At 36.7% G+C, this 13,176-nt stretch overlaps 2 protein-coding genes across 6 annotated transcripts; both read right to left on the reverse strand.

The window, feature by feature from the left end:
• Window positions 1-1,288: 1,288 nt before the first annotated feature.
• LOC113298913 (7-dehydrocholesterol reductase-like) lies at window positions 1,289-6,646 on the reverse strand. Of its 5 annotated transcripts, none has more exons than XM_026547784.1 (14): window positions 6,427-6,646; window positions 5,410-5,634; window positions 5,143-5,269; window positions 4,966-5,031; window positions 4,352-4,471; window positions 3,987-4,113; window positions 3,607-3,707; window positions 3,372-3,497; window positions 3,177-3,244; window positions 2,909-2,990; window positions 2,339-2,430; window positions 2,094-2,139; window positions 1,889-1,957; window positions 1,289-1,809 (listed from the first exon to the last, which is right to left on the reverse strand). In XM_026547784.1, the coding sequence occupies exons 5-14, from the start codon at window positions 4,466-4,468 to the stop codon at window positions 1,732-1,734; spliced, it is 906 nt and encodes a 301-aa protein (XP_026403569.1). In that variant the 5' UTR covers window positions 4,469-4,471; window positions 4,966-5,031; window positions 5,143-5,269; window positions 5,410-5,634; window positions 6,427-6,646; the 3' UTR covers window positions 1,289-1,731. The 5 variants fall into 5 exon arrangements, with proteins under 5 accessions (XP_026403569.1, XP_026403568.1, XP_026403570.1 ...); XM_026547783.1 differs by having other exon boundaries at window positions 5,786-6,646; XM_026547785.1 differs by having other exon boundaries at window positions 3,177-3,241; window positions 5,786-6,644.
• A 245-nt stretch (window positions 6,647-6,891) lies between these two features.
• Window positions 6,892-12,998, reverse strand: LOC113295451 (trifunctional UDP-glucose 4,6-dehydratase/UDP-4-keto-6-deoxy-D-glucose 3,5-epimerase/UDP-4-keto-L-rhamnose-reductase RHM1-like). The gene is made up of 2 exons (XM_026543790.1): window positions 12,262-12,998; window positions 6,892-7,066 (listed from the first exon to the last, which is right to left on the reverse strand). Exons 1-2 carry the CDS (start codon window positions 12,996-12,998, stop codon window positions 6,892-6,894), a joined length of 912 nt encoding a protein of 303 aa, XP_026399575.1.
• Window positions 12,999-13,176: the final 178 nt, after the last annotated feature.

The following is a 13,176-nucleotide window of genomic DNA, read 5'->3' on the forward strand; positions in this document are numbered from 1 at the left end:
AATTAGAGACACGCATTAGAGTCACGTATAATAGTATTCCATTAGTACAAATCAATAAAGTGCACAACTGAAAGTGAAAGTGAGTAAAAATTACCACAATAAATTACCAAATTTTTGGCACCCCAAGAAGATGAATAATACATCAAAACTTGAAAATTTGTGGTACTATTTAACAACAAAATAAAACAATTGTCTTCTTAACTTGTATACCAGCATACATGTTAAGGAGCCTTTAATAGCTCACTTTTAACATTGGAATTTGATAAATTTTATTGGAGTTGTTATTATCTTGAAATATGATTTACATGTTTTTTATCAAATTGCAATTCCTTTTATACCCTCATCACTAAATAATTTAATACTGACTCATACTTTTACTTTTATGTCTCATAATTTCATTCGTGCACAGGTGATATAGGGTATGTATGAATAAGCTTTTGCGGGTAACAAAATTGATTTTATATGTATATCTAAAATTTACTTAATGTTTATCCAAAGATATTTTGTGGGTAACAAAACTGATTTTCTATGTATATCTAAAATCTAATTAATGTTTATCCAAAAATACTGTTACAAAATTTATCCGGCTAAAAAAAAGGAACCGAAAATATTTGCTTCAACATCAATCGGACGAGTAGATGTCATACGGTAGCGATTTTAATTAAATGACACGATATATGTGAGAGAGTAGCCGTGAAGAATTTTAAACCATAGGTTAAAGTTAAACCATAGGATATCTCTAAGAGGATAAATAAAGACAAGAGCAATCACAGAATTAATACAAATTGTAGAGATAAACAGGTGTGAATTAAGTATTAAGTAGTGGGACCCAGGTATTTAAGTGGACCTCAAGGGCTTTTATGTAAGTTTTTTTTTACATTTATGACCAGGTTTATCATCAATGATTATCTCGAAACTTTAATAGAAAAGTCCGAAGAACAATGTAAAAGTTCTTAACATGCATACGAGTATACAAGTTAAGAAGACCCATAGAATAATATTTTAAGAGAATAATTGAGCATCACGAGATTGATTGGCTTGATTGTTGAAAAAAATACACCTCAAAGGTAGAGTATGGTGCAAAATGCAACTAAGCTAAGCCTTTATGGAGGTACAAATACCTAGTATGACATGGCAAGACAAATATTAATGAGCAGAAAATCAGATCTGAAGTATCCTTGAAAAGATACTTAACTTTTGAATGAAGAAGGGGATAGGTGCATGACATAGAAAACCCCGTAATTCCTAGTAGATGGAAGTGTATTTCAGTTAGGAGAGAAGTTAATAGTTCGGCAAAAGAGAGAAAAAAAATGTAATTGCTTGGAAGATTCTGATGAGCCTATATCTGTGTGCTTACAGGATCTGGATTTTATTGAAAGAACCAGAAGCCAACTGCAAAGATAAATACAAATTACAAATTTCTGGCAATGAAGGACAAAGCATCCACCCGAAGAGAAAGAGCAAACAAAAAAGAAAAGCTAACTACAAGAACGAAGAGCTGCAGAAAAGAAAAGAGCTGATTCAAGGTGGTTCAAAGATAACACACACTTCCAGTTGACATGAACTCCTTAAGAGAGAATTCTGAGACACTGGTGGTTAGATAGAGATAGTACGCGATTGCATGCCTGATGATTTTTTGAATGAGCTTAATTCTTGAGAGACTTGTTGTTGAATGGCCTCTGATTCCTTTCCTTCCACAGGGTCCATTATGCATAAAATCTACTGATCAAATCAGGGATTTGATTTGGCTACTGATTGTTGTGATCTGGCCGTCCTAATGAGACCCTCTTGAATCAACGACGCAACAAGCTGCCATCCAAATAAAGCATAAGTGAACTTTTGATTAGCAATTCTTGTGTATCTATGGTTCAAGCCAAGAAAAATTTACCTGCCCTCTCTGGTTATACATTCTAGCTGAACAGAATCCACAGCCACTGCTGGCTGATGGACTTTCAATCTGATTACAAACAAATTAATCATCAGCTGGTAATATTAACCTCATTAAAGAATTACTTGAAATCGATGATGAACAACAGATGTTACCAACTATGTTCAAATACTATGGAGAAAAGCACAAAGGTTTATGTACTTGCCACGTTTAGTAACCACTCGGCTCTAAAAGGCCTGTGGAACCACATCCTAGAAAACGAGAAGAATCACGTTAAAACAAATTAGGCTTCTACTCCAAACTGATAATTTCACCCTTTTTTTTTCTACACCAAAATTTTCAATTTCCTGTGAAATCTTTGTTTATGTCGAATACTGTACGGCTAGGAAAATAAGTTAAATAACAAACATTCTTAGGAAATTGTTAATAAGTTAAATAACAAACATTTACCTGCTCAGGAAAATAAGGCAATGAAAAAACTCACTGTAATATCTGGGTTGAACTAATTGAGCAATTTTCCCAAAAGATGAAATTGGAAGCCTCTGCAGTATTGGAATATTAGCTAGAAACTGGATTACTTCAACAAAGAATTCCATAAAAAAATGTGTATGATCGTTTTCGTAATGAATTCAGAGAAGAGGTGTGATGATCAACAAACCACAGAAAATGTAGTTAGAGCTAAGCACGATTCATTGAGTAGCTAATTAAAATATTGCTGATAACCTTAAAATAGTACAGTATATTCGACAACGTCACTCCCCTTATACAAAGTGGTTGGGGTTTCTCGCGGACTCCCCATATTTTTTCCATAAGAACCAATTATGCCTGCCTAATAAAACACTGCATATTCCAAACCCAAAAAATTCTCCAATGTAATAACTTTTGGATTCTTTTACAACGTGAAACACTCTGTATATATATATGGAGAGGAGATTGTACAATGAAATATTAATCTCCATCTGTTTCTAGGTACAAACTTTTAACATATAACAGCAGTGCCGATTAAAGGGAGAATCTTACATGGGTAAAAAGCGCTGGCACAGTCCAAAAGAAAGCAGATAATATTTCTGGCACGTATTGAAAGTGCCGTGTTAAACCCCACCTGCGCAGCAATCTATGATATTAAGAAAAATCTGGTGAAAGATCAATACTAACTACAGAATTACGACCAACATATCTAATACTGAGCAGCTAAATGAATTGCTCCGGTTCGCAAATACATATTGAAGTACCAAGCACGATCAAATAATTTTTGTGATGTAACAAATTAAAGAAAAGAACAACTTACCATCCTGAGGTTAAAAGAAGGCTAGCTTTGGTCTCCCCCTTGCTAGTTTGATAGGAGGCGACAATCTGCTGAAAAATTTAGTTATATTGAGGCTTCTAAAATTATAAACAGCCTGCTTCCAGGATAACTGTTGCGCAGACAAAAGCATAACTGCGGCGAAATAGATAACATGGGAGCAATGACAATGTGGAATACCTTTGATGGAGCTCTTCCCCACACCAAGCACTTTCCATTTGTTCTGCGGAATTCTTGTCTTTGCCTGTCGCAGTTGTAGTTGACGTATACACACAGAACACCAGCAGCTAAGATAAGAAGTGCTGTCTGGAAGCAATTGGTCAAGGTTAGAATCACAAAATAGCACTTGCACTACTCAGAAAGACTTTGTTTAGGAACAAGGACGGTGCATGGATAATGTGCACTAGTTACTTACCTGAGTACCAAGATTCACTGGATGATTGACTAGGTACATTCCAGGTGAGGTATAAATTGACGGAACCCAGACCAAGCATCCCCAGCAAATATAAAACGCAGCTGTAGAAATCAAAGAAGAAGATTTGAGGCAACTGAAATTCTTAAAAATTACAAACCCAGAAGATTGTAATGATTTAAATGCCTCTTTTGCAGATAGATCTTGAGGGAGATATTTCGATTCTTTTTAATAGGGGTCATTGCAAACCGAATGTCGATATATACAATCTAGTAGGCAAGTCATGTACTTTTGTGATGATAGTGATTTATACTCATCTACACCTCCAGGTAGATGGCGCTCAGTACTGTTAAAATTAACAAAAAAGGATACTTCAGTGGTACCTCGATCATGTGCAATGTCCATTGTACTCCAGTATCCAGCTTCCCACCAAAAGAACTTGGTTACGTACACAAGCATCAATACAGTGTTCACAAGCATAGAGTCAGCTACTTTCCAATTCATTTCATACTGCAATCATTTGTTGAAGTGGTGGAATTGTTAAACAAGAGAATAAAAGAGTATTACATGACAGCAAATCTAGAAAGGGACAATCTGAATTAACAACATCCTGGCTGAGATTCTACGCCTACTTTTATGAACTGTCTTGCTTTACCTACAAATGGTATCGCGTTATAAGGCACAGGTAAAGGATCTGTTGTGCTCTTCCTGAAACTATCCATTAGATGATGATGGTTAAGCGACTAACCTGCTTGATACAATAAGTGACAGCAAGAACACGCCGAGACATCATACCGAATCTACAATTTGTATTTGTAAAGACCTTAATATCAAAGTATTTCCCAATTCGAGGATATAGCTCCATTCCCTGCATTATAAGGATATGACAAGATATTAGTGCATATTGAAACGTATAATTGCGAGATAAAAGAAAAACCAAATACATACATCGGTTACTTCTAAGAATCACATAAACACATAAATGAGTTTAGGTTACCATGGCAGGCATAATGCATGTGTTTCCCAAACATAAAACATTAAAGAAGGCTGCAGCTCCGACACAGTTCAAATTCCATAAGCTTAATTCAGCATATTATGTGGGATAGTTAACTAGTATTGCAGAAATATTTACTCTAGGAAATTGTATCTTTCCCATATACTTCATAATACGACATAAACATGGGAATGCTAAAGATCATAAAGTTAGATCCTGAAAAGCTTCGCCAATAGTAAACCTTTTGCATGTATAGAGTATAAACTTCTGCCCGTTAAAGGAATGTGGACTAGATGATCAGATTCAGTATAAGATAACCCAGAGTCGCCAAAGTATAAACTTATTGTCCATCAAATTTAAGAACTCACCCAGTAGAAGTCAATGATAGGATTCCCAGATGATCCGGAGCCGGTGGAGGATGGAGCACTACGACCCTTATAGACAAAGATAGTAAATTAGAAAGGTGCGACATATACTGTATTAGTAAACAAATGAATACTGGCAACAAAGAAGTAGTTGAGCCCATTTCAATCCATAACCCTCACTTTTATGTATAGAAGGATACAAAAGATTAAACTTCCGGAGATGAGTGCTGAGTAAATCTCTCCCAAATGGTCATCGACGATTGCAGGGTTAAACCTTTCTAATTGTCTTCAGCTTTCCAAATACCATCTGTACAAAGAAGAGATCTTACTGGAAAGGTACTTCAAGCTAAGTTTTTAAAACGAGTTATCATTGCTCATCAAGACTCACATGCTAAAAATTAGATTGCCGATAATCATGACATACACGGACACTATTATGCTGATTACCTTGTAGACAGGTACATTCCCTGCAGGAGAGATGGGACCTTCAACTCGTTTGCCAGGAAGAGCAAGTTGAAGTAGAGCCTCGAATGCTGCATAGCAAGCAATAGTTTTCCATGCTATGGCAGTAGGTCTTGGCCAAATATCAACAAATCCTTGTAAGCCATTTTGCTTTAAGTAATCAAAAGTTTGAAGGACGGATCCATCGGCATGAACCATATTGTGTAGCATCTGCAGTGATATAGGATATTTAGTAAGTATCTAACTTTACTTCAACCAATTCAAGCCATTTAATAGCAAACTAGAAAATACAAATGTCAGAGTGAAACTGAACAGCACTTCATTTTCATTCAGAAATCTTATCACCAAAAGGTTTACTGACATTCACACACAAAAGGTGTTTCTCCATTTAGAAGCATTGTGTTGCTGGGTGAAATCAGTGTTGCTTGATAGTGATAGAAACCAATTGGGCAAACGGAAAACTCATTAAGAATTTCTATCAAACACTTCGTAGACCCGCTTACAGAGTTTCCATATTCGAGTTAATACAAGATTAGGAAACAGGTAGTAGAGTTGTAATTTTGAAACGCGTTTCCATATTTCTTCAAACTTCTATATTCAGGACTTCCGCTTGTTCTATATAAATCATAGGGGGTTAGTTCAGAAACCATATTCCTTCTTCCTTGTATCTTAATCTTAAGGTGAGATAGCATCAGAAGCAAAAACTAGGGTTCGCGTGTCTGATTCATCAAGAAGAAAGTCTGTGATTGATTGATTTTGTTTTTGTATTTGAGAATTGCTTAACATGGATGTGTACGATGATGAATTGCTTAAGATGGATGAGGATTATGACTGCTTAATGTCGTATGATGAATTTTCAGACTCGGCAATATGGAGTGGTGAGTTTCCGGACTTCGACGGCTCTTGTTGGAATTTCTCGGATTGGGCAGATGAAGTGGCATGCATTTTCGATGAAAGGAAGGTAACAGACGATGCCATTAGAGTTGGAATAGCAGTTGATACCTTCACATCGTCAGCCTTGTCATGGTGGGAAAGTCTTGGAAGAGCACGAGAAGAAATCACTACTTGGGAATGTCTGATTTGGGTCATGTATTGTGCCTGCCAGATATGTGTAGATCCTGAAAACCTTTGAAAAATTTGATGTATTTGATTACTGGGAGCTGCTGAGGCGAAATCAGATTTTATGTTTTATTTTATTTTATTATTCTTGTTTGATGTAAGAATGGCTTAAGCCCTGTAATAAACTATTTGCTGTTTTTACCACTTGGATGTCAAAGTTGAGAATTTAAGAGTGCAATTTTTATCCATCTGATGTTGTCTCTAGTTTGAAAGTATCTGTATGTTTCTTTTATGAGTTCATGTTCTTCGGACACATACTTTCAATACACAATGCATATGACCCAATCAAGCTTCTACAGAAGTTCCAAGAAATAAAGTACAAACTAATGCCCAGATTGTTACAGTTCTTTAAGATATAAAAGCGGAAGTTTTCTTGTTGGGTTTAAACACATATTTGATCAGCGATTCTTTAATTGATAGCAACTCAGGAAACTCCTTCAATTTAGACGCATCCATCTCGTTGCTGCATCGACCAGCAACAATCACCTTAGCCTGTTCTTCAAGGGTGAAGTTACTCCATTTAGAATTGATGCAGGGTATACTACAATTCCAGAAGATTCCGCTTAGAGGTTTGGCTTCCATGGTTTCCTAGTTTCAGTCTTTCTTATTTTTAGGATTCTTTTAGATTTTCTTTTAGTTTTCTGTTTCCTAGTTTAGTTATTCTTCAAGCCTATATAAAGGCTAGATTAAGTCTTGTAAGATCTATCTATTACTCAATCAAATTATTAAACACAAAACTTATCTTTCTCTTCTTGCTTGAATTCTCTTCTCTTCTTGCTTATAGCAATCTAGTATTGCTTTCTTTTACCTTGTTCCACATTAGTTGGTATCAACCGCTTAGTTTTAGGTCTTCATCCTATAACTTGATCCTTTACATCGCTTCCGCAACACCTTTCAGTCCTTTTTTAGTTCCTTTTCGTATACAAAAAAAAAAAATGACTGCTCAACCAGTTACTCTAGCAGCAATCGAAGCTCTCATCAAATCTCATACCGAGATTTTGGCAAAAAACATTACTGAAGCTCTTGAGAAGTCCATGGAGGACAAATTAGGGTTAAGAGATACCAAGCTTGAAACCATGCAGAATCAACTTTTGAAGGTTTCAAAACATATAAATCTAGATTTAGATATGCCTGAGCTTGTAGACTTAGAAGGAAAAACTAAAGAAGATATATTTCAGTTTTTACAGAATGATGAAGTACCTGAAGATGTATTGCGTACTTTAAACATTAAGAAATCGTATGAAGGCTTCATAGGTCATTCAAAGAAGAAGATAGTTTCTCCTGCACTTGACAATGATGATGAAGATGAACGTGAGAACGATCTAGAGAAGAATTGGATTGAAGAACGACGTTTAAAAACTGATCACAACCCTTACAGTTCTTTACCAGAATATAAACTAAAAGCTGATATTCCCAACTTCTCTGGAAATTTTCGCATTGAAGAACTAACTGAATGGTTCTTTGAGGTAGAAGCTTTTTTCGAATTCATGGAAGTCCCTGAAGATTCTAAGGTTAAACTTGTGACATACAAACTCAAAGGAGGAGCTGCAGCTTGGTGGGATAAGATCTGTGATGATCGTAGAAACGCTAACAAACCGAAAATACGTACTTGGAAACGTATGAAAACTTTGATCAGGGATAAGTTCTTACCTAGAGACTTTATGAAGCAACTTTTCATCAAATTACAAAACATTCAGCAGGGGGCACGAACTGTTGAAGAATATGTGTCAGATTTTTATAATTTGGTCGCACGAAATCAACTCAAAGAATCTGAAGAACAGTTATTTGCAAGATTCATTGAGGGACTGAATAGATTAATACAAAATGGTATGACTCATTCAGTTTTTACTATGGTCGAAGTTGTGCAGCAAGCTATTAAGATAGAAAATCGTCTTATTCGTTCTTCTAGGATTTATCCATCCAGACAAGGGCATCATCAAAATACTTACAGGGGTACCAATTCATCTCAAAACTTTTCTCCAGATACTGTTTTAAATATTCCCAGGCCTCCTTACGATGATGTTAGCCATTCACATCGACAACCTAGCCATATTGTGCCCTATACTCCACCTCTGGCTGCACCTATCTTAGCCAATCCAGTTGATCTTCAGCCGGGTCAGCAATCTCACTCTCTGCAACCAACTCCTTCTACTACAGGGAATCGGTTTCATAACAGGCAACAACAATTTCCACCGCAACAGCGAGCTAATAATGCTTATACAAAATTTCGTGGAGATAAGTGAAATAAATGTCAGCAATCGGGGCACACTTCTAGTGATTGTCGGAAATTCAATGCTTTGATTGGTGAACCTCAGTTCATTAATGAAGTCACTGGTGCGCTTAATGAGTTCGAAGATGAAGACTCACCTGGTGATGACGACGAGTTTGTTGGGATGATTCATCCATTATTTCTTACTCAACAATGCAAGTCTAGGAGACATAGTATTTTTAAATCAAGATGTTATATTGGGGGTAAAATCTGCAAGATGATAATTGATAGTGGCAGTGTGGATAATTATATTGTTGATCACGTAGTTAAGAATCTTGAACTACCAGTAACTTCTCATCCAGAACCTTACACTGTAGGATGGGTTAATGCCTCTAGCACACAGAAGATTACTCTTCAGTGTTATGTGTCATTCTCTTTTGAGGGTTATGAAGACACAGTTCTATGTGATGTCATTAATATGACGGCAACCCATCTTCTTCTTGGCAGACCTTGGCAATATGATATTCACTCGGTTCACAATGGATTCGAGAATACTTACACTTTTGTTCATAATGGGAAAATCAAGGTTCTTAGTCCATCCAATTCCACTTCAAACTCTTGTGCACAGACTGATGCTATCGTAGCCATTGTTATTCGTTCTTTGCACCCACAACATTCTTTACATTCCCATGAAGATTCTAAGCCTATGATTGAGTTGCCTGCAAAGGGACAGGTAATTTATTTGCTTACAAAGGGTTTAATACGACATAGCAACAGTCCTTGTGCCAGTCCTGCCTTCTTGGTTAGTAAAAAAGACAATGGATGGAGGATGTGTGTCGATTGCAGAGCATTAAATCGCATCACCGTTCCTTATAGATTTCCGATCCCGCGTATTGATAATATGATTGATTTACTGTCGGGCTCTATTATTTTTACTAAGTTGGATTTACGCAGTGGTTACCACCATATACGCAATCGAGGTGGCGATGAGTGGAAAACATCATTCAAGACACGTGAAGGTTTATATGAATGGCTGGTCATGCCATTTGGGTTATCTAATGCACCTAGTACTTTTATGCGACTTATGAATCAGGTTCTCCAACCCTTTATCAGTAAATTTGTTATTGTCTATTTTGATGACATACTAATTTTTAGTCGCAGTGAGCCAGAACACCTCCAACATCTTTCACAAGTGTTTCAAGTTCTTGCTGACAACTCTTTATATGTTAATTTGAAGAAGTGTACCTTCATGGCTTCTTCAGTAACATTTTTGGGATATGTGATTTCTACTGATGGTATTCATGTCGATCCTTCTAAAGTTCAAACAATTGAAGATTGGCCAGTTCCTACTTCTATTCGTGATGTTCGTAGTTTTCATGGTTTGGCTTCTTTCTATCGAAGATTTGTGAAGAACTTTAGCTCTATTTCTGCACCTTTGACTGACTGTCTCAAGAAGGAGAAGTTTGAGTGGACGGAAGCAATGGATAAAAGCTTTATTCTTCTTAAAGAAAAGCTTTGTACAGCACCAATTCTTGCACTTCCGAATTTCAACAAGCCTTTTGAAATAGATTGTGATGCATCTGTTGTTGGTATTGGTGCAGTATTATCACAGGAGGGTCATCCAATTGCATATTACAGTGAGAAGAATTCAGATGCACAAAAGAAATGGTCTACATATGAATTAGAGTTATTGGCTCTTGTTCAATCTCTTAAGCAGTGGCATACTTATCTTATACATAGGGAATTTGTTGTCAACACTGACAACCATGCTTTGAAGTTTTTGAATACTTCTGCTAAAGTTAACAGAATGCATGATCGATGGCTTTCCACACTCAACAAATACACTTTCTCCGTGAGACATAAAAGTGGAAAATTGAATCAAGTTGATGATGCCTTAAGTAGAAGAAGTCATCTATTAACTACAATTCGTAATGAGAGTTATGCATTTGACTATATCAAAGACATTTATCCAGAAGATGAAGATTTTGGCAAACTATGGGATCAATGCAGTTCTCAAACTCATGGGGTTGATGATTTTCTTATACAAGAAGGTTTTCTTTTTAAAGGGAATCGATTATGTATTCCTCAAGGGTCTTTACGTTTACATCTTATGCGAGAATTACATGGCAGTGGTCTTGGTGGTCATTTTGGGAGAGATAAAACCGTTGCCCTGATTGAAGAAAGATATTTCTGGCCATCTTTGAAACGTGATGTACAAAAGTTCGTACAAAAATGCATGGTCTGTCAGAGAGCAAAGGGTACAATTCAAAATACCGGGTTGTATACTCCTTTACCAGTTCCTGATGCACCTTGGGTTGATATAAGTATGGATTTTATACTTGGTTTACCTCGTACTGCTAGAGGTAATGATTCTGTTATGGTCGTAGTTGATCGTTACTCTAAAATGGCTCACTTCGTGGCTTGTAAGAAATCAACTGACGCTTCTAATGTTGCTTCTTTGTTCTTTAAAGAAGTAGTAAGATTGCATGGGGTTCCAAAGTCTATCACTTCTGACAGAGATACCAAATTTTTGAGTTATTTCTGGAAAAGTTTATGGATGCGCTTAGGCACAGTTCTACAATTCAGCACAACTTCACATCCGCAAACTGATGGACAGACTGAGGTTGTTAATAGATCACTTGGGAATTTGATTAGAGCTAAGTGCCTGGATAATAGTAAGCAGTGGGATGTGTTATTGCCACATATGGAATTCGCTTTCAACACTTCTGTGAATCGTTCTACTGGGAAAACTCCATTTGAGATTATGTACTCTAAAGTACCTAATCATACTCTTGATTTGGTAGCCTTACCCACCACACAGAGTACAAACACTGCAGCCGACTCTTTTGTAGACAAAGCAACTGAATTACATAATGAAGTAAAATCTAAACTGGAGAAGTCCAATTCTAAATATAAAGAGGATGCTGATAAACACAAGAGGTTTAAAACCTTCAAGGAAGGGGAGCTCGTGATGATACATCTAAGAAAAGAGAGATTTCCAGTGGGTACTTATAACAAAACCAAGATGAAGAAATATGGTCCTTTCAATGTTTTAAAGAAGATCAATGATAATGCTTATGTTATTGATCTACCAAATGATTGGAATATCTCCAACACATTTAATGTTCAAGAGATTTTTACGTTTCATGGTGACAATGAACTTCTGGTTTGTTTGGACAACTCGAGGACGAGCTTTACTCTAGAAGGGGGGACTGATGCAGGGCATACTACAATTCCAGAAGATTCCGCTTAGAGGTTTGGCTTCCATGGTTTCCTAGTTTCAGTCTTTCTTATTTTTAGGATTCTTTTAGATTTCCTTTTAGTTTTCTGTTTCCTAATTTAGTTATTCTTCAAGCCTATATAAAGGTTAGATTAAGTCTTGTAAGATCTATCTATTACTCAATCAAATTATTAAACACAAAACTTATCTTTCTCTTCTTGCTTGAATTCTCTTCTCTTCTTGCTTATAGCAATCTAGTATTGCTTTCTTTTACCTTGTTTCACATTAAAAATCTTTGTCGATGTGTTCCTTGTACATCTCTAAAATCTCGCTATGACTCATGGCTCCGGGATTTGTAAAGTTCCATACACCTGTCAGATTCCACTTAGCCATCTCAACCGCAATAGGCAGAAGTTCATCGTAGACTGTCATACTGTTGGGAATGTTAACAACCTTGTCGTAAAGACTGAGCTTCGTGATGAGATTGCGTTGGTTGTTAAGGTCTGACGATATGGGCATGCGGACTCTGAGAATACAAACATTGTCATATTCCTTCACCAACTCTTCAACCATGGCCTTGGTCTTTGAGTAGAACGAACCAGCAAAGTTGGGTACGTCTTCCTCCTTGAATCCAACACCTGAACCTTTTGGGTGTTCAGCGTCATATTCATATATGCATGCACTAGCGAAGTTAATCATCAGCAATCCATTCTCTCCACACACATCAGCCAAGTTCAGTGTACCAGCAACATTGACACGGATTGTTTCTGTCTTGTGCGACTCACACCAGTCGACATTAGGCCGACCAGTTACACCTGCAGCATTGAAAACATGAGTAGGCTTGACGTTCTGAATGTCCTCCATTAACGAGGACCTTTCCTCCAGGCGGCCTCTTCCGTACTCATACGGTATGCCCTGTTTGTCACAGATTGGGCCAAGTAGACCACCTATCCACCCTGTTCTACCATATATCAAGAACTTCAAAGATGGTTTCGAAGTGCTATTATCATCAACTGGAACATCCATTTTCTTGTACCGAAAAATGTTACAGAATTTTACAGAAGAATGATAATTGATTTAGAGAACTAGAAAGAGAAGTTTATACGGCATATATTATAGTTCGTTGAGGTGTAACGATTAATCTTTTTATATGAGTTTTTATACACTATTACAAGGAATAAAGTTGTAGCGACTTGATAAGTTT

The sequence above is a fragment of the Papaver somniferum genome, chromosome 7 (assembly GCF_003573695.1).
Source record: "Papaver somniferum cultivar HN1 chromosome 7, ASM357369v1, whole genome shotgun sequence".
Lineage (NCBI taxonomy): Eukaryota > Viridiplantae > Streptophyta > Magnoliopsida > Ranunculales > Papaveraceae > Papaver > Papaver somniferum.